The sequence below is a fragment of the Ranitomeya imitator genome, chromosome 3 (genome assembly GCF_032444005.1).
Source record: "Ranitomeya imitator isolate aRanImi1 chromosome 3, aRanImi1.pri, whole genome shotgun sequence".
In the NCBI taxonomy this organism is placed as follows: Eukaryota; Metazoa; Chordata; class Amphibia; order Anura; family Dendrobatidae; genus Ranitomeya; species Ranitomeya imitator.
This window is the reverse complement of record NC_091284.1, coordinates 92593390-92614535: the sequence shown is the minus strand read 5'-3', so window position 1 is coordinate 92614535 and position 21146 is coordinate 92593390. Positions and strand designations below refer to the sequence as shown.

Below are 21146 nucleotides of genomic sequence, written 5' to 3'. Positions count from 1 at the left end.
CAGAAAAAGGAATCAAGAAAAGCAGCAAAACCTGCATTTTGGCAGAAACTTTACTGCCAAGAGATCAGGTTTTAGCTGCAGGAAAAATGCAACGTATGAACAAAGACTAATTGGTGGAGAAAAATCTGCAAAAACGTGACAAAAATGCACCGATTTTTTTTTTTTTTTTTTTTTTTTTTGCAGCGTTTTCCCTACCAAGATATGCAGAAATTTCTGCTGCAAAAACTCCACCTGTGAATAACCCTAAGGTCGTAGTCAGACGACTGTATAACACGGACGACGATCGTATCGCAGTGGACTGACTGTCCAGCGGCTCTCCTGATCAGAAAGTGACAGCATGTATTTATAACCACGTTCTTGTCAGGAGAGCCGACGGCCAGTCCACCCACTGCGATGCGATCATCGTCCTTGTTATATGGCCGCCTGACAGTGCCCTAAGGGTGCTTGGAAACTGCAGTCAGGAATAGCAGACTACTGAGTCATTGATCATTGTAGAGATCTTAAAGGGGCCCTGTTACTCAATTCATGCTGCCCAAATCACAGAGAAAACGTGAAGAGCCAGCCGAGGACCATCGGAAGAGACAAGATTTCGCAATATGATTATATATTTGAACCTATAACATTTATTAGAATGACTAGATGGTGGCCCGGTTCTAACGCATCGGGTATTCTAGAATATGCATGTCCACGTAGTATATTGCACAGCCCATGTAGTATATTGCCCAGCCACGTAGTATATTGCCCAGCCACGTAGTATATTGCCCAGCCACGTAGTATATTGCCCAGCTACGTAGTATATTGCACAGAGCCACGTAGTATACAGCAGGGGTGTCAAACTGCATTCCTCGAGGGCTGCAACCAGGTCATGTTTTCAGGATTTCCTTGTACTGCACAGGTGATAATTTAACCACCTACACACATAATGATTGCAGCACCTTGTGCAATGCTAAGGAAATCTTGAAAACATGCATGGTTTGCGGCCCTCGAGGAATGCAGTTTGACACCCCTGGTATACAGCACAGACACACATGGTATATTGCCCATCCACATAGTATATTGCCCAGTCACGCAGTATATTGCCCAGCCACGTAGTATACAGCACAGAGCCTCGTAGTATATTACCCAGCCACATAGTATATAGCACAGCCACGTAGTATATTGCCCAGTCACGTAGTATATTGTCCAGTAACATAGTATATAACACTGCCCACACAGTATATAACAGTGGCCACGTAATATCTAGCACAGCCCACGGAGTATATCACACAGCCAACATAGTATATAACACTGCCTATGTAGTACACAGCACAGAGCCACGTGGTATCTTAACATAGCCCATGTAGTATACAGCAGTGTGGGCCCATATCCCTGTTAAAAAAATAATTAAAATAAAAAATAGTTATATACTCACCCCTGGGATCCACCGAAGCTCCGGCGATAGGCGTGCGGCTGCCGCCATCTTCCGTTCCCAGGATGCGTTGCGAAATTACCCAGATGACTTAGCGGTCTCGCGAGACCACTAAGTCTTCTGGGTAATTTCGCAATGCATCGCTGGGAACGGAAGATGGCGGCAGGCGCGAGCGGCTCGGCGGACTACGGAGGGTAAGTATAGCAGGTTTTTTGTTTTTTTAAATTATTTTTAACATTACATTTTTTTACTATTGATGCCGCATAGGCAGCATCAATAGTAAAAAGTTGGGGACAAACAGGGTTAATAGCGGCGGTAATGGAGTGCGTTACCCGCGGCATAACGCGGTCCGTGACTGCGGGGAGTAAGGAGCGGATATTTTCTTCCGGACTGTGCCCGTCGCTGATTGGTCATGGCTGTTTTACCGCGACCAATCAGCGACTTGGATTTCCATGACAGACAGAGGCCGCGACCAATGAATATCCGTGACAGACAGATAGACAGACGGAAGTGACCCTTAGGCCGGCGTCACACTGGCGTATGGCATGTGATGCGAGATCATCGGATGTGATATGCTAATGACACTCGGCTCCTGCTCGCAGCAGAGCAGGAGCCGAGTGTCATGTGTCTGTGCTCCGATTCTCTCGCACAGGGAGGATTGGAGCACAACTGCGGAGGAGGCGGAGAAATGAATTTCTCCATCTCCTCCATTGCTGGGGTCCGCTTATAACGCACATCACACGGATGATATCCGAGTGGTGTGCGCTGTCTCACTCGCACCCATAGGCTTATATGGGTGCGAGTGAGCCGAGAGTTTTCCTCGGTCCGAGACAATCGCAGCATGCGACAAAAAGTCGGCTGCTGGGAGCTGCCCCATAACTTATCATTGGTCCGAGTGCAATGCGATTTTTTTTTATCGCATTGCACTCGGCCGTTTAAAACGCCAGTGTGACGCCGACCTTAGACAATTATATGTAGATTATAGAAACAAGGATGTTCTGAAGCATCTGAAAATGTTCATGGAAACTATTAATCATTAAACCACTTTCTTCACTAGACCTAATCCAAGTGGTAACATTTCTCCTTGCGGAGAGTGACATGTTAAGCATGCCGAGATGAGGAGACTTAAATACACAATGCTCCTCTGGGAAATATGCAAATTGCCTCTTCAGAGAGGAAGAGGACTAGAACTCTAGCGCCACCTGCTGGAAGAAGCAATCCTAACAGTCAATGTTGACTCTCCGCAAAGAGAATTGTTACTACTTGGATCCCGGTCAGACGCCTCTCAATCATCCAAACCAGATCTCATACTTTGCACTGACAAGGGGCAGTACCCCGAAACACAGTGTCTGCAAATTGAGATTCTGGTTTGGCTTTTATCCTAAGTCATGTGACAAGGCGCGTTAAAGGGTCAACATTAACTTTTAGGATTGCTACTTTCAGTAGGTGGCACTAGAGTTCTAGTCCTCTTCCTTTCTGAAGAGACTATTTCCACAAGACCTGAAAACGCTCTCTAAGGATCACCTCAAATGGCTTAGCTGCAAAAAACGTAGAATCAGCCAGTGGAATTGATAGCGACCAAACAGAAATCCAGAGATTTGTTGAGATCAACCATAAGGCGATCATTAATGAATTTGAGAAGTTTTAAAAGGTACAAAAGACCTGAACTAATAAGCCAAGACTAAGGATGAGCGAACCTGAAGTGTAATGTCTGCGACCGAACTCCGAACATGGATTGTTTTTACCGGAAGTCCGTTTAACTGTTTGGGATCGTTGCTGAAAAAAGTTAATTGAAAGGCTGCATAGCCAATTGGTAAGTTTTTAGAAGGTGGGTTCTTCTGGTACCAAATATTGGCAATAATATTGAAAAAAAGGTGAGTCTGCATGCCGACGATATGTCTGTCACCTTTAGGTGGGTAATGTAGAATCATCTTTTGGACCAATTAAGACAGTGTGCAAAATTTAGTCAATGGTCATGCCTCATAATTAACTGGGAAGAATCATCATTATTGCCACTATATTCTCTTCCCTCTTTGGAAATAATTGAGCAATCCTGGATACAGGTAGTGGATAAATTCCAATATCTTGGTGTAGTGGTCAATTTAAACCCAAAAAACTATTACGGCTAATGTAAACTCCCTATTAGGGGGATTTAGATCCAAAATAAATACATGGTGTAGATTACCTCTGTTGGTAATGGGTAGAGTGAATCTCATTAAAATTATTTTAATGCCTCAATTGTTCTACCTGTTGCATAATTCGCTCTGCTAGATTCCACCACCTATTTTTCGCAAAATACAGACAAAATACAGACTATCAGGGAACTAATATGGCGCCGGGATCAAGTTAACACTTCAGAGGGATAAATCAGAAGGGAGATGCAAGAAGAGAGGCAATAGCGGACCTGTGTATTTATTTCATAGCATCTACGATGCAACATTTTCATGGTTGGGAAAAGAGCGGGAGTATGGGCAAAACAGGACATATTGTTTTACAAGGCAAAAAATAGACCTCACCCTTATATGCATTGGAAGCGAACACTGGGTTTGCTGTTAGACAGGATGTAAGATGCCCAAACGAGATAGTCGTGCGCGAGCTTCTGCTCCCAGTCGCTCTGGCATCCAATAGACAAGGTGTGTCTCAGTCCTGGTGTGCTGCTGTGTATGTGGTGCTTCCCATTTACTTGTGGCCAGCAGGCATCTTCTGAGTCCAGGAATCCTTTTTATGGAACCAGGGCACCAAACAGTCCAGGAGGCATGTGGTTCATAAAAACAAACTTTTAGGCTGGGATCACACACAGCGAGATACGGCCAAGTCTCGCAGGTTAAAACCAAGCTCTGGCACCGGCACTCCAGAGTGGAGCGTGCGGCCGCATAGCAATACATGGAGCCGCACGCTCCCCTCCGGAGTGCCGGTGCCAGAGCTTGGTTTTAACCTGCGAGACTCTGACGTATCTCGCTGTAATATGAATGCGGCCTTACTGAGAGAATACCCGTCTGTACAATACTTACATGCAGGTATAAAGGATAAGTCCCAACGGGTTGTCATCTTTCCCACAGGTACCAGATACAAATTAAGCCTTGGTTCTCGGGATAGGTGGCATATCCCCCTTTCTGGCTTTTCTAGTCATAGGTTCTATCAATCACGCAAACTTATCGCATTACACTGGTTGAACGTCTAGTCAGTCACTAGGGGATTTAAGAAATAAACTGAATAGCATTATTTGGCTAGAAAAGGGAGAATACAGAAAGAGAAATGCAATAAAGAAAGTCAAAAACATCTGGGGACCTGGGTAGATGTCCCAGGTTTGACGTCTGACATGTTATTGAGAGACAGAGTGCTGCAGTTATTATTGCCCGGTATTGGGGTCTGAGCGCTATTCCTAGACCAATAAATAGCACATTGGTAATCTTTTATTGGTGATATATTTATCCTGTCCAAAGAGTAGTTGGCACTGCCTTAATGAAGCTGCATGTCTAGGAATTAGGATAGATATAGGTTTCTCCGGTACGCTCACTCTGGTACACTCACTTAACTGTTTGCAGTTTTTTTCAAGAAAAAATCATCATACGTTAAAAAAATAAATAAAATAAACCAATGGCCCTGGGACAATGAAAGCTGTGCTGTCATTAGTTGTAATATGAACGTTCACACTACGTAGCTTTTTTTTTTACTCAGCGTTTTATTATTTAACAAAGTATTACTCCATATTCCATTCATTATTGGTGTATTACACAAATCTCTGATACTCATACGGTGGTGAAATTGATGATATTGTTAACTCCATTTTTTTTTCTTTTTTTATAATTTTAGTTGAAAAGAGCAAGCAGTGATGACATGCTTACAAAGCCAGGGGGCAGCGCAGCCATCTCAACATCCAGGCTGAAGAAGACTATTACAACAGGAGGCATCTCTGAGCTGTCAGAGAGCAGATTCAGGACCGGTACAGGTACATCCTCATCGTTTTCAGTACTTACAGATTACCAGATGCAGATTCTTTTTCTTTAACCTTTTATGCGTTCCAGTCTAACTCTTAGTACTGTCGCAGGGATCTTTCAGATTTCCAATAAGGACATGAGTTCAGATTTTAATTTGTATTTTTTTTTTATGTAATTTTTTTTTTTTGCATGGTTTTTCCATTTCCGCTGGTTGATTTTTGCACCAAATTTATTAAAATGGGCGCATATGGTTTGGTAAATTGGCACTAAATTGACTAGAGTACGTTTCTGCCATAATTTACACTACTAAATTATGACGAAATATGTTGGCTGCACATCCATGCCCCCTCATTGGTGATGCAGAAGTTCTAACTTGGGGCCCCTTCCATTACTGCAAAAAACAGAAAAAATGACTATTCGGACGATTCACAGAAGAGCAGATCTCACAACTTTGCAGCACTTACAAAGTGATTTTAATCGTATTGAAGACCCTTAGTGTTCCCACACATTGATACTTTATGGTGGCTTTGAGAGGGTGGTATGATGGCAACAAAAGTGCCCCACAAACACATCATGGTACCACAACAGTGAATGCCAACACAGTACTCTCCACACACAGTTTGATGACCCTACATTACCCCCACCTCGCAAAGTATGGTACCTCACAGTGACCCCCAACACGGTGCCCGTATCCAGGATGCTGATACAGTTGAAAGTGTGATACCAGGCAAGGATGGAGGAGGCGGCTCCCCCAACTCATGGCCCCATAGCAGCCGTGTGGTCTGCCAATATTAGCGGTACACCACTGGCTCTGCCTATTTTCCAGAAATTTGCCAGTGCCAGTCGTTCACTGTTCCTTGCTGTAAGCCGAGGCAGCTTTAGAGAAATCCCTGGTGTAAGATATGCGGTGAAGAGCACGGAGGGGAATTATATTTTTCAGTTGTGCATGATCCATTAAGAGGTGTTGCGCCTCCTAATCAACCAGGTGCCTCTGACTCCACTATGCCCCCTCATCAAGACGGGCGTGGTTCGGCTTTTAGCCCCCATTTGCATCCATTCTTTTTCTGTTCGTAATGGATCCACTCTTACTAAAGGCGCCTCTGAACATTTCTATTCTCTGTGGGTACTCGCAATGCTAAAATAATGGAACCGTTAAACAAAAAACATGACGTAAGACCATCCATTATGATGTGTTCATCATAGAATATAATGTAAAACAAGAATACTACTGTCCGTTAAAAAAAAAAAAAAAATTATGCAAAGTACCGCTACTTTTTTTTTTTTTTTTACCCCCCAAAATGGCATCAGATAGAAAGGATGCAAATTAATGACCTTTCAAGAGAGAAAACAAAAAAAACATTCAAAGAAACCGGTCCTTTAACCCCCGATTCATCATTTCTTTTGTGCCTGTTTTTTTTTCCTTTTATAATTTTGTGCATCCTTTTGTTTGCACACAATTCAATATTTTTATTTGATTTTTTTTTTTAAAGTCTACTTTATAGTCCAGCAATTGTTTTTTTTTTTACCCTGATGCATCAATTACAACTTAAAAAAGAGAAAAAAATAGCAAAATTTGTCTCAACTTAATTCCAGCGTCCCCCCCTTAGTTTATTTTTGAAATAACCAATCTTTGACGCATTTCAGCAACTTATGGCGTCAAGTCGCACAAACCGTTCAAGACCGTAAGAAAGCTCATTCTTTACTTTTCGCCAAATTCAAGCCATCTGATGAATTTGGAGCCAAAACTGGCAAATAATACCACAAGATATAAAAAGAAAGTGACTTAAAAAATGCAAATGATAAACTGGGGCCTTTATTTTGTTTTTAATTCCCCAGCAGCGGATTATAAATCTGTTAATTTTATAACTGTGAACACATCCGAATTCTCCGTCCAGTCTCTCTCACTGGTGCTGTTAACTACAAGGTGAATAATTTCTGTAGCGTGCAATAGTCTGAAAATTCTCTTCCACCCCTGTCTCCTGATTATCAGCTGTCACTGACGTCCCTTTTGCTGCCTTTTAACAAATATTGATTCTGATGACAGAGACACCTTGCTAAGCAGTGAGTCAATAGTAATGCTGTTCGCATGGTGCCTTTATTATACTACGGGAAGATTAACAGGATCTTGGTAAAGTTTTTTTAATAATCACATCAGAAGTTGATCGTGCTGTATATAATCATAAGTGGAAGATGTCTTCATTATAAGAAATCATGTCCTGAAGTGCATCATCGGTCCAGTAGACGGCAGTAAAGGCTCAGTCATGTCAACTTGTCTTCTCATGGCCGAGCTATCAGGACCAGACCGGCAATTTGTCCACGCTTCTACCGAAAACTCTGATTTTTGTTTGATGGCAGTATTTTTGTATAGCAGGTTACGCATTGGTCTTTCTGCAGCCCTTTGGTTGGTGTTTGTCGCTTTGTTTCATTTGCAATTTTTTTTTATCTGCAAGTGTTACCAGTTTATAAAGAAATATATATATAAAAAAAAAAACCCTCCCCATTTGTGGCTTTTTTTGTAGTATTTTTAGGATCAGCGGTGGTATTTTACCAAATACTGAGTTTTATTTTAACAATTTCCTCTGTATAGGCTTCTCAATAAAATGTCGAAAAATATTTGTAAAAAAAAAAAAAAAAAGAATTAGATAAAACAGAAAATGCCATAAAAAATTTTCATGTCACGAATATTTTTACATGTGTTTTAAAACATTGCAATAAAGCGATGTATGAAGAAAAAGGATCCGTGTCATTAAAACCCCCCACAAAACTTATCATATAAGTTATAAAAACATAGGAACTGAACACTGGCTGTATCTGCCAAGCTGTAAACTCCCATGTTGTATCCTCCGTTCTCATAAGGGTCTGTTCAGGAGCAAACAAATGAAAACAAGTGATCTCTTGCACCAATTATGCAAATTGTATTGACTATTGTATTGTATTGGTTCGTTTGGTGTCCTTATTTTTTTTTTTTTTTACAAAATTTGTTTTGGTTTTTTTTGCAGAACTTTTTCTTCTGTTCTAATAAACAGAACCCGGATGGGCACCATAATAATCAATGGCTCCGACTGCTTTTATTTGCATAACTGATACAAGTTATCACTGAACTATTTAGTGAGTGTTCCAGGTGTTCTCTTTCCTCCACAACATATTAGGATGGAGCTTTTATCCTTTCTTTAAAAAATGTAATGAATAAGTAAATATCAAATAAAACCACTTCTGGCTCATGAACTGTGGAAATACGTAAGGAGGAGTCATACAGTCGGTGCCCTACCGCTTCACACTTGTACTAATTGTTATTTACGTTTTTGGGTTAGTTTTGGATGACAAAAGCTGAAATAAAGTGATCTAGTACAAGATATGATCATTTGCATGAATAAAGTGATCTAGTACAAGATATGATCATTTGCATGAATAAAGTGATTTAATACAAGATATGATCATTTGAATGGGGGTAGAATAAATGTCTTCCCATTTCACTGCAATTGGATCTTTTAACTGAATCAAAAAACATCTGCCAAGAAAACAACAACTGGATCTTATAATATTGAATATTGTGCATCAGTTTTATACAGAAAAGTAATTCTACCATAAAACTCAAAAATGTAATGAATGGACATAGAAAATGTGATGTAAAATCAGGGCCTCGATCACGTATATATCTCTCCTAGACCCTCACGGCTTGTTCTATATCCCACCCCCCACCCTCAGGATGATGTGACCCCGCTGCGGTCTGACGCCGGGGCTGTTTCTATTGTTTGGCTGACTTTTGTTTGCTCTTTTCTCTCATTCAATAGTCGTAATAATTTATGACATGACGCCCAAAGAACTTAACTTTTATTGTTCTCTGTTTATGGAATCGGTGAAGGTGATCTGGATATAGCTAATGCTTTCTCTTTGATCAAACCGTAATTAATAAAAAAAACAACAAATATAAATGTAAAAACATTATAATGATTTTTGGAGATCAGAATAAGGTTACTTAAAGCAGGAAATGTGTATTGTAAGCATTTCTTCTTTTATCTCTTGATATATTGTGATATTATGTGTAGGGGATGCAGTAATTGCTGCAAAAGGAGCCCCGACCAAGTATTGAGTGCATTTACTGAACATACATTTCGGTAGGCCAACATTTCAGATTTTAAAATCCTTTTCAAGCTGGTGTTATAAAGTATTCTAATTTACTGAGATAATGACTTTTGGGTTTTCATTGGCTGTAAGCCATAATAACCAACATTAACAGAAATGAACACTTGGAATAGATCACTATGTTTGTAATGACTCTATATAATATATGAGTTTCACTTTTTGTATTGAAGAACTGAAATAAATTAACTTTTTGATGATATTCTAATTTTGTGAGAAGCACCGGTATCACTCTGGTTTGTGAGCGAGGGTGGGCTTTTATTTGGCGTCCTGTAGCAGTGCTCATTAATTTTGGACATTAATGTGATCTTCTTACTTCTATTTCTGACCTATCAGAACTTTTCCTGTATTTTCCCTTCATCTGGTGACACATTGATATTTTCCTCATTATCATCCTATGAAGACATATCAAATTATTTAATCCTATCTTACAATTATATGACTGTCCATTTAAAGGTTCTCGTTTATCTCACAAAGATTACTGCACATTCATAGTTCAATATAATATTTTTTTTTTCTGTTCAGATGCTCTACAAATCAAAATGTTCTGGGTTTGGGTTTTTCCAAGTGACGTTTTTTTTTTTTATGTCAAAGTTTTACGGTGTAGAACTAATCGTAAGACCACTCGAACCAGTGATTGGCTGCAGCAGTCACATGCTCTAGTTGAGACATCATTGCCGCTGCTGGGTGTGGCAAGACTAGAGGTGGAGAGCTGACATTGTTCTGTCATGGTGACTCTGACTTGTTACAAATGGCATGACTATGAAATAATAATAATAATAATTTTTATTTATATAGCGCCAACATATTCCGCAGCGCTTTACAAATTATAGAGGGGACTTGTACAGACAATAGACATTACAGCATAACAGAAATACAGTTCAAAACAGATACCAGGAGGAGTGAGGGCCCTGCTCGCAAGCTTACAAACTATGAGGAAAAGGGGAGACACGAGAGGTGGATGGTAACAATTGCTTTAGTTATTCGGACCAGCCATAGTGTAAGGCTCGGGTGTTCATGTAAAGCTGCATGAACCAGTTAACTGCCTAAGTATGTAGCAGTACAGACACAGAGGGCTATTAACTGCATAAAGTGAATGAGAACATGATGCGAGGAACCTGATAGTTTTTTTTTTTTTTTTTATAAATAGGCCACACAGGGATAGTTAGGTTAATGTGTTGAGGCGGTAGGCCAGTCTGAACAAATGAGTTTTTAGGATACGCTTAAAACTGTTGGGATTGGGGATTAATCGTATTAACCTAGGTAGTGCATTCCAAAGAATCGGCGCAGCACGTGTAAAGTCTTGGAGACGGGAGTGGGAGGTTCTGATTATTGGGGATGCTAACCTGAGGTCATTAGCGGAGCGGAGGGCACGGGTAGGGTGGTAGACTGATACCAGGGAGGAGATGTAGGATGGTGCTGAGCCATGGAGTGCTTTGTGGATGAGGGTAGTAGTTTTGTACTGGATTCTGGAGTGGATGGGTAGCCAGTGTAATGACTGGCACAAGGTAGAGGCATTGGTGTAACGGTTGGTGAGGAATATGATCCTGGCAGCAGCATTCAGGACAGATTGGAGCGGGGAAAGTTTGGTAAGAGGGAGGCCGATTAGTAGAGAGTTACAATAGTCCAGACGAGAATGAATAAGTGAAACAGAGTTTTTGCAGAGTCGAAAGTAAGAAAAGGGCGAACTCTAGAAATGTTTTTGAGATGCAGGTAAGAAGAGCGAGCCAGTGATCGGATGTGGGGGGTGAATGAAAGGTCAGAATCAAGGATGACCCCAAGGCAGCGGGCATGTTGCTTTGGAGTAATGGTGGAACCGCACACGGAGATGGCAATGTCAGGCAAAGGTAGGTTAGTAGAGGGAGAGAACACGAGGAGAAAACAATTAAACAGAAAAACATTAAACGTGTATAAAATGTTAGCTTTAAGCTCAGTCTTAACCACAATGCAGTAGGTTATCTGTATTACATTGACTTGTTTAGATGCAAGTAATTTATTGATCTGCTAGAATGGAGGGTGATGGCACATATGGACTCTGACCTCGGAGCCGGTGATAGGTACAGTACACGCCTAGGGTTGTTAGATCATTGTGTTATACATATTCCTTTACTTCTCTCTACATGAACATTACTGACTGATTTATGTCGGCGTCCTCTGATAAGTGGGTACTTTATTATGTTTGTAAATTAATTCTATTGTCCTATATACTTTTATTAGGTCCCATTGACATCACACTTGTTTATTTTTAGTCTTCACGCCATCAAAGCTCCTCATCTATAAACTAATTTTGCTCATAGGGGTCCATTAGTCAGATGGAGACTGAGTGTCTGACTCGTATATATTAGAATAGCACAAAATTAGTAAGCAGGTAACACGCAGATCAGCCACCCCATCATCATGGAGTCACTGTTAGGACTGAGCGCTCGGACACCTTGTGAATCTTGTGAGCACCAAAGGAATCTTGTGAGCTTTTCTCTTTCACCCATGACAGCACCAAGGAGAGAGAGGGATCCGCCCTCAGGGACAGGAAACCTACAGGTGAAAAAGGCGGTACCTCTCTCCCACATCAGTTGGTTTCATGTCCCTGGTGGGGAAAATACAGCATCATCATGGGCGGAGAGAGTCGGCGCTTCACTACAGCAGATATGTGGAGCCGCCACTTGGTCTTCTCCCTCTACATTCTTTAAGCACTACCGCTTAGACTTGACCTCTTCTTCAGACCTCACCTTCACAAAAAGGGTTCTGGAAGCAGTGGTCCCCCCCTAATGTACAATCTATATAAATCTCTCCGTGTCGTCATGGGGGAAAGAGAAAATCGTAGTTACTTACCGATAACGGTATTTCTCTGATCCCATGACGGCACCTGTACATTCCCTCCCTTTACACATAGGTGCGCACACTAGATTTAGTTAGTTATTAACCCCTTCATGACCCAGCCTATTTTGACCTTAAAGACCTTGCCGTTTTTTGCAATTCTGACCAGTGTCCCTTTATGAGGTAATAACTCAGGAACGCTTCAACGGATCCTAGCGGTTCTGAGATTGTTTTTTCGTGACATATTGGGCTTCATGTTAGTGGTAAATTTAGGTCAATAAATTCTGCATTTATTTGTGATAAACACGGAAATTTGGCGAAAATTTTGAAAATTTCGCAATTTTCACATTTTGAATTTTTATTCTGTTAAACCAGAGAGATATGTGACACAAAATAGTTAATAAATAACATTTCCCACATGTTTACTTTACATCAGCACAATTTTGGAAACAAAATTTTTTTTTGTTAGGAAGTTATAAGGGTTAAAATTTGACCAGCGATTTGTCATTTTTACAACGAAATTTACAAAACCATTTTTTTTAGGGACCACCTCACATTTGAAGTCAGTTTGAGGGGTCTATATGGCTGAAAATACCCAAAAGTGACACCATTCTAAAAACTGCACCCCTCAAGGTACTCAAAACCACATTCAAGAAGTTTATTAACCCTTCAGGTGCTTCACAGCAGCAGAAGCAACATGGAAGGAAAAAATGAACATTTAACTTTTTAGTCACAAAAATTATCTTTTAGCAACAATTTTTTTATTTTCCCAATGGTAAAAGGAGAAACTGAACCACGAAAGTTGTTGTCCAATTTGTCCTGAGTACGCTGATACCTCATATGTGGGGGTAAACCACTGTTTGGGCGCATGGCAGGGCTTGGAAGGGAAGGAGCGCCATTTGACTTTTTGAATCAAAAATTGGCTCCACTCTTTAGCGGACACCATGTCACGTTTGGAGAGCCCCCGTGTGCCTAAAAATTGGAGCTCCCCCACAAATGACCCCATTTTGGAAACTAGACGCCCCAAGGAACTTATCTAGATGCATAGTGAGCACTTTGAACCCCCAGGTGCTTCACAAATTGATCCGTAAAAATGAAAAAGTACTTTTTTTTCACAAAAAAATTCTTTTAGCCTCAATTTTTTCATTTTCACATGGGCAACAGGATAAAATGGATCCTAAAATGTGTTGGGCAATTTCTCCTGAGTACACCAATACCTCACATGTGGGGGTAAACCACTGTTTGGGCACATGGTAAGGCTCGGAAGGGAAGGAGCGCCATTTGACTTTTTGAATGAAAAATTATTTCCATCGTTAGCGGACACCATGTCGCGTTTGGATAGCTCCTGTGTGCCTAAACATTGGCGCTCCCCCACAAGTGACCCCATTTTGGAAACTAGACCCCCCAAGGAACTTATTTAGATGCCTAGTGAGCACTTTAAACCCTCAGGTGCTTCACAAATTGATCTGTAAAAATGAAAAAGTACTTTTTTTTCACAAAAAAATTATTTTCGCCTCAATTTTTTCATTTTCACATGGGCAGTAGGATAAAATGGATCATAAAATTTGTTGGGCAATTTCTCCCGAGTACGCCGATACCTCATATGTGGGGGTAAACCACTGTTTGGGCACACGGCAGGGCTCGGAAGGGAAGGCGCGCCATTTGACTTTTTGAATGGAAAATTAGCTCCAATTGTTAGCGGACACCATGTCGCGTTTGGAGAGCCCCCTGTGTGCCTAAACATTGGAGCTCCCCCACAAGTGACCCCATTTTGGAAACTAGACCCCCCAAGGAACTTATCTAGATGCATATTGAGCACTTTAAACCCCCAGGTGCTTCACAGAAGTTTATAACGCAGAGCCATGAAAATAAAAAATAATTTTTCTTTCCTCAAAAATGATTTTTTAGCCTGGAATTTCCTATTTTGCCAAGGATAATGGGAGAAATTGGACCCCAAATATTGTTGTCCAGTTTGTCCTGAGTACGCTGATACCCCATATGTGGGGGTAAACCACTGTTTGGGCGCACGGCAGGGCTCGGAAGGGATGGCACGCCATTTGGCTTTTTAAATGGAAAATTAGCTCCAATCATTAGCGGACACCATGTCACGTTTGGAGAGCCCCTGTGTGCTTAAACATTGGAGATCCCCCAGAAATGACACCATTTTGGAAACTAGACCCCCAAAGGAACTAATCTAGATGTGTGGTGAGGACTTTGAACCCCCAAGTGCTTCACAGAAGTTTATAACGCAGAGCCATGAAAATAAAAAAAAAAATTATTTTCTCAAAAATGATCTTTTAGCCTGCAATTTTTTATTTTCCCAAGGGTAACAGGAGAAATTTGACCCCAAAAGTTGTTGTCCAGTTTCTCCTGAGTACGCTGATACCCCATATGTGGGGGTAAATCACTGTTTGGGCACATGCCGGGGCTCGGAAGTGAAGTAGTGACGTTTTGAAATGCAGACTTTGATGGAATGCTCTGTGGGCGTCACGTTGCGTTTGCAGAGCCCCTGATGTGGCTTAACAGTAGAAACCCCCCACAAGTGACCCCATTTTGGAAACTAGACCCCCAAAGGAACTTATCTAGATGTGTGGTGAGCACTTTGAACCCCCAAGTGCTTCATAGAAGTTTATAATGCAGAGCCGTGAAAATAATAAATACGTTTTCTTTCCTCAAAAATAATTATTTAGCCCAGAATTTTTTAATTTTCCCAAGGGTAACAGGAGAAATTTGACCCCAAAAGTTGTTGTCCAGTTTCTCCTGAGTACGGTGATACCCCATATGTGGGTGTAAACTACTGTTTGGGCACATGCCGGGGCTTGGAATTGAAGTAGTGACGTTTTGAAATGCAGACTTTGATGGAATGCTCTGCGGGCGTCACGTTGCGTTTGCAGAGCCCCTGATGTGCCTAAACAGTAGAAACCCCCCACAAGTGACCCCATTTTGGAAACTAGACCCTGAAAGGAACTTATCTAGATGTGTGGTGAGCACTTTGAACCCCCAAGTGCTTCATAGAAGTTTATAATGCAGAGCCGTGAAAATAATAAATACGTTTTCTTTCCTCAAAAATAATTATTTAGCCCAGAATTTTTTATTTTCCCAAGGGTTACAGGAGAAATTGGACCCCAAAAGTTGTTGTCCAGTTTCTCCTGAGTACGCTGATACCCCATATGTGGGGGTAAACCACTGTTTGGGCACACGTCGGGGCTCAGAAGGGAAGTAGTGACTTTTGAAATGCAGACTTTGATGGAATGGTCTGCGGGTGTCACGTTGCGTTTGCAGAGCCCCTGGTGTGCCTAAACAGTAGAGACCCCCCACAAGTGACCCCATTTTAGAAACTAGACCCCCCAAGGAACTTATCTAGATATGTGGTGAGCACTTTGAACCCCCAAGTGCTTCACAGACGTTTACAACGCAGAGCCGTGAAAATAAAAAATCATTTTTCTTTCCTCAAAAATTATGTTTTAGCAAGCATTTTTTTAGATTCACAAGGGTAACAGGAGAAATTGGACCCCAGTAATTGTTGCGCAGTTTGTCCTGAGTATGCTGGTACCCCATATGTGGGGGTAAACCACTGTTTGGGCACACGTCAGGGCTCGGAAGTGAGGGAGCACCATTTGACTTTTTGAATACGAGATTGGCTGGAATCAATGGTGGCGCCATGTTGCGTTTGGAGACCCCTGATGTGCCTAAACAGTGGTAACCCCTCAATTCTAACTCCAACACTAACCCCAACACACCCCTAACCCTAATCCCAACTGTAGCCATAATCCTAATCACAAACCTAACCCCAACACACCCCTAACCCCAACACACCCCTAACCCTAACCACAACCCTAATTCCAACCCTAACCCTAAGGCCATGTGCCCACGTTGCGGATTCGTGTGAGATATTTCCGCACCATTTTTGAAAAATCTGCGGGTAAAAGGCACTGTGTTTTACCTGCGGATTTTCCGCGGATTTCCAGTGTTTTTTGTGCGGATTTCACCTGCGGATTCCTATTGAGGAACAGGTGTAAAACGCTGCGGAATCCGCACAAAGAATTGACATGCTGCGGAAAATACAACGCAGCGTTCCCGCGCGGTATTTTCCGCACCATGGGCACAGCGGATTTGGTTTTTCATATGTTTACATGGTACTGTAAACCTGATGGAACACTGCTGCGGATCCGCAGCCAAATCCGCACCGTGTGCACATAGCCTAATTCTAAAGGTATGTGCACACGCTGCGGATCCGCAGCAGTTTCCCATGAGTGTACAGTTCAATGTAAACCTATGGGAAACAAAAATCGCTGTACACATGCTGCGGAAAAACTGCACGGAAACGCAGCGGTTTACATTCCGCAGCATGTCACTTCTTTGTGCGGATTCCGCAGCGGTTTTACAACTGCTCCAATAGAAAATCGCAATTGTAAAACCGCAGTGAAATGCGCAGAAAAAAACGCGGTAAATCCGCCATAAATCCGCAGCGGTTTAGCACTGCGGATTTATCAAATCCGCAGCGGAAAAATCCGCAGAGGACCAGAATACGTGTGCACATTCCTAACCCTAACCCTAACCCTACCCCTAACCCTAACCCTACCCCTAACCCTACCCCTAACCCTAACCCTAACCCTACCCCTAGCCCTAACCCTAACCCTAACCCTACCCCTAACCCTAACCCTACCCCTAACCCTAACCCTACCCCTAACCCTAACCCTATTCTAACATTAGTGGAAAAAAAAAAAATTCTTTATTTTTTTATTGTCCCTACCTATGGGGGTGACAAAGGGGGGGGGGGGTCATTTATTATTTTTTTTATTTTGATCACTGAGATAGATTATATCTCAGTGATCAAAATGCACTTTGGAACGAATCTGCCGGCCGGCAGATTCGGCGGGCGCACTGCGCATGCGCCCGCCATTTTGGAAGATGGCGGCGCCCGGGAGAAGATGGACGGGACCACGGCTGGATCGGTAAGTATGATAGGGTGGGGGGGGACCACGGGGGGGGGGATCGGAGCACGGGGGGGGGGAATCGGAGCGCGGGAGGGGTGGAACGGAGCGCGGGGGGCGTGGAACGGAGCACGGGGGGGCTGGAATGGAGCACGGGGGGGTGGAACGGAGCACGGGGGGGGTGGATCGGAGTGCAGGGGGGGTGATTGGAGCACGGGGGGGTGATTGGAGCACGGGGGGAGCGGACACGAGCACGGGGGAGGAGCGGAGCACTGGACGGAGGGGAGCCGGAGCAGTGTACCGGCCAGATCGGGGGGGTGGGGGGGCGATCGGAGGGGTGGGGTGGGGGCACACTAGTATTTCCAGCCATGGCCGATGATATTTCAGCATCGGCCATGGCTGGATTGTAATATTTCACCCGTTATAATGGGTGAAATATTACAAATCGCTCTGATTGGCAGTTTCACTTTCAACAGCCAATCAGAGCGATCGTAGCCACGAGGGGGTGAAGCCACCCCCCCTGGGCTAAACTACCACTCCCCCTGTCCCTGCAGATCGGGTGAAATGGGAGTTAACCCTTTCACCCGATCTGCAGGGACGCGATCTTTCCATGACGCCGCATAGGCGTCATGGGTCGGAATGGCACCGACTTTCATGACGCCTACGTGGCGTCAAAGGTCGGGAAGGGGTTAATAATTAGCCACGCGGTGCCTCTTTTAAGTTTAAGTCCAATAAATTTTGTTTGCATAATCATTTGAGCTGCAGCTGAAAGTTCTGTATAATTATAATGCTCTGTAAACCAACTGATGGGGGAGAGAGGTACCGCCATTTTCATCTGTAGGTTTCCTGTCTCTGAGGGCGGATCTCTCTCTCTCTCTGTGGTGCCGTCATGGGATCAGAGAAATACCGTTATCGGTAAGTATATACGATTTTTGCAAAGTCTTTTCATGATGTATATTTTAAATTGATGCCTTTATAGCCTAGTTGGAGTGCCGCGCAGCCTTATTTTTTTTTTTTATAGCCTATATTATTATTACTTATTATTATTATTTACAGTATTATTATAGTGCCGTTTATTCCATGGCGCTTTACATGTGAGGAGGGTATACATAATAAAAACAAGTACAATAATCTTAAACAATACAAGTCACAACTGGTACAGGAGGAGAGAGGACCCTGCCTAGGTTCGTTGGGTGGGTCGCATAAGATGGGGAAAGACAATGAATTCTGTTTTGTCCATGTTAAGTTTTAGAAATCTAGCGGAGAAGGATGAAATAGCGGACAGACATTGAGGGATTCCGGTTAGTAGGGTGGTGATATCTGGTCCAGAGATGTAAACCTGTGTGTCGTCAGCATAGAGATAATACTGAAAGCCGTGAGATTCTATGAGCTGTCCCAGGCCAAAGGTGTAGATGGAGAAGAGCAGCGGCCCTAGAACTGAACCTTGCGGGACTCCGACAGATAGGGGGCGAGGTGAGGAGGTGGTATGTGAGTGGGAGATGCTGAATGTCTGGTCAGTTAGGTATGATGAGATCCAAGATGGGGCCAAGTCTGTGATGCCAAGGGATGAGAGGGTCCGCAGCAACAGGGAATGGTCCACTGTGTCAAAGGCAGAGGACAGGTCCAGGATGAGGAGGATAGAGTAGTGTTGCTTGCTCTTGGCGGTTAATAGGTCATTGGTGACCTTAGTTAAGGCAGTTTCAGTGGAATGGTGTGACCGGAAACCTGATTGTAAGCGGTTGAAGACAGAGCAGTAAGATAGATGGGAAGACAGTTCAATATGGACGTGTTGTTCCAGTAGTTTTGAGGCATAGGGGAGAAGTGATATAGGGCAATAGCTGGATACAGAGGATGGGTCAAGACAGGGCTTTTTGAGGATAGGTGTGATTGAGACATGTTTAAAGCTTGAGGGGAAAACACCAGTTGTTAGTGATAGGTTGAAGAAATGGGTTAGGGTTGGGATGAAGACTGTGGCGAGGTTTGGGATGAGGTGGGATGGGATCGGGTCAAGTGCACAGGTGGTGAGATGCGATCTTGAGAGTAGAGTGGAGAGTCGATCTTCTGTAATGGTGGAGAAGTTGGTTTTGGAGGTAGAGGGCTGGGTAGTTGGGAGGAAGGTTTCTGGGGGTTGTCCACTAAAACTGTCTCTGATGTTCTCAATCTTCTGCTGGAAAAATGAAGCAAAGTCTTCAGCTGAGATGAATGGGGAGGGAGGAGGTACTGGGGGACAGAGGAGAGAATTGAAGGTGTTGAATAACTGTTTAGGGTTGTGAGACAGGGAGGATATGAGAGATAAGAAGTAGGTTTGCTTTGCTGTGGCAAGTAGTGAGGGACTGTTTGAATGCAATGAAGTGCTCGTTGGAGTGGGATCTTTTCCATCTGCGTTCAGCAGCCCTGGAAGCTCGCTTCAGTTCTTTGGTCAGGCTGGTGTGCCAGGGCTGTCTCTTGATTTTGTGAGCTTTGGTATGTGTGAGAGGGGCAAGAGATTCCAAAGCTACAACTATTGTGGTATTTATATGGAGCGGCAGCGTCATCCACATTGTGTAGGGAACTTATGTCTGTGAGAGGGAGGAGGGATTCAGAGAGTGAGTGTAGATTGAGGTGTTTAAGATTTCCACAAGGGTGTGCACGTTTATTGGGTGGGGATTGTAGACAAGGAGTGGAGAGGGAAGAGACTGTGAGTAGATTGTGGTCAGAAAGAGGAGGTGAGAGAGAGGTTAGATAGGGAGCAGAGGCGAGTGAAGATGAGGTCCAGTGTGTGACCATCTTTGTCTGCAGAGAACCATTGAGGCCGAAGGAGGAAGTGAGAGATAGAAGTTTAGTGGCAGCTGAGAAGGAAGTGTCAATGGGGATGTCATGGAGGCCACTGTAAAAAATCTGATACACATTAGATTAAAGATATCGGTGGGATTGGCCACTGTCTAATGTGTGTGGAGTACTCATGGTTCCTTCACGGAACTTGGCTGAGCATATTTTATCTGAGGCTGAATGTTTCTGTGTATTGGGAATTCTGTCAATTGGTGAGTATCATTTGTGCATGGGGGCTTTAAAGGGAATCTGTCACCAGGTTTTTGCTACCTCATCTGAGAGCAGCATAATGTAGGAAAGGAGAAGCTGAATCTAACGATGTATCACTTAGTTTACTGCGTGCTGCCGTTTTGACACAGTCAGAGCTTTTACATTTAGCATTGAAGCAGAGGTGAAAAGCTTCCCCCGCCCACATCAGACTCTGTATATGCAATGTCCATAGACAGTGAGTTCACTGTCACAGGAAGGGGTGTGTGAGACCAGTGCTCAGAGACCAGCTAGTCACAGCAAAGTTTTAGCACTAGTAGCTTATGAAACATTGTAAGTTTGATGAGAGGCACCTCTGAAATCTGGGTTTTAGCCCCCCACCTCATGCTGTTATCAGATTATGGAGTACCTGCTAGGACCGTGAGGTACTCGGGCTGGGTCTGACGGTTCTTAAGGGGATTGTCACAGCAGCAGCGACCCGGTCCGTGGCCTTGGGTGTCCAATAAAATTAATGATGATGATGTTAATGATGCAAGGGGAATAAAATTTATAAGGGATTACTTCGTGACTCCACCTGTGGTGTTCGGCAATGAGTGGTCGATGCTGCAGTTCAGGTCCTCTGTGGCAGATGTTGATGCAGCAGAGATATTACAGCTCCCCACGGGTAGAGCTAAGCTCCAGGGCAGTTTTGGTGTTAAATGTGATGGTGGATATTGTGGTGCAGGGCAGGTCACTCAGTAATAATTGAGGACACAGCATGGTGGTGCAGTTTCCACACTTTTACTCACCGTTCTTAGATGCAATCCCCAGCCCAGGTGCTGTGTCCTCCGGGTCTGTGGCTCAGCCTGCTCTCAGGTATTTTGGGGTACACTTTGCCGGAATCCCATTCTTATGTTC

The 21146-nt window shown here is 43.2% G+C and overlaps 1 protein-coding gene across 4 annotated transcripts in view; it reads left to right on the top strand.

The window, feature by feature from the left end:
- LOC138672780 (cytospin-B-like) overlaps positions 1-21146 on the top strand; it is a 442687-nt gene that overhangs the window by 97021 nt on the left and 324520 nt on the right. For 3 of the 4 annotated variants that reach the window (XM_069761133.1, XM_069761137.1, XM_069761136.1), the window contains exon 4: positions 5222-5357. In XM_069761133.1, the coding sequence (XP_069617234.1) occupies positions 5222-5357 (136 nt within the window). The remainder of the gene's footprint in view (positions 1-5221; positions 5358-21146) is intronic. The other variant, XM_069761134.1, reaches the window with a different exon arrangement.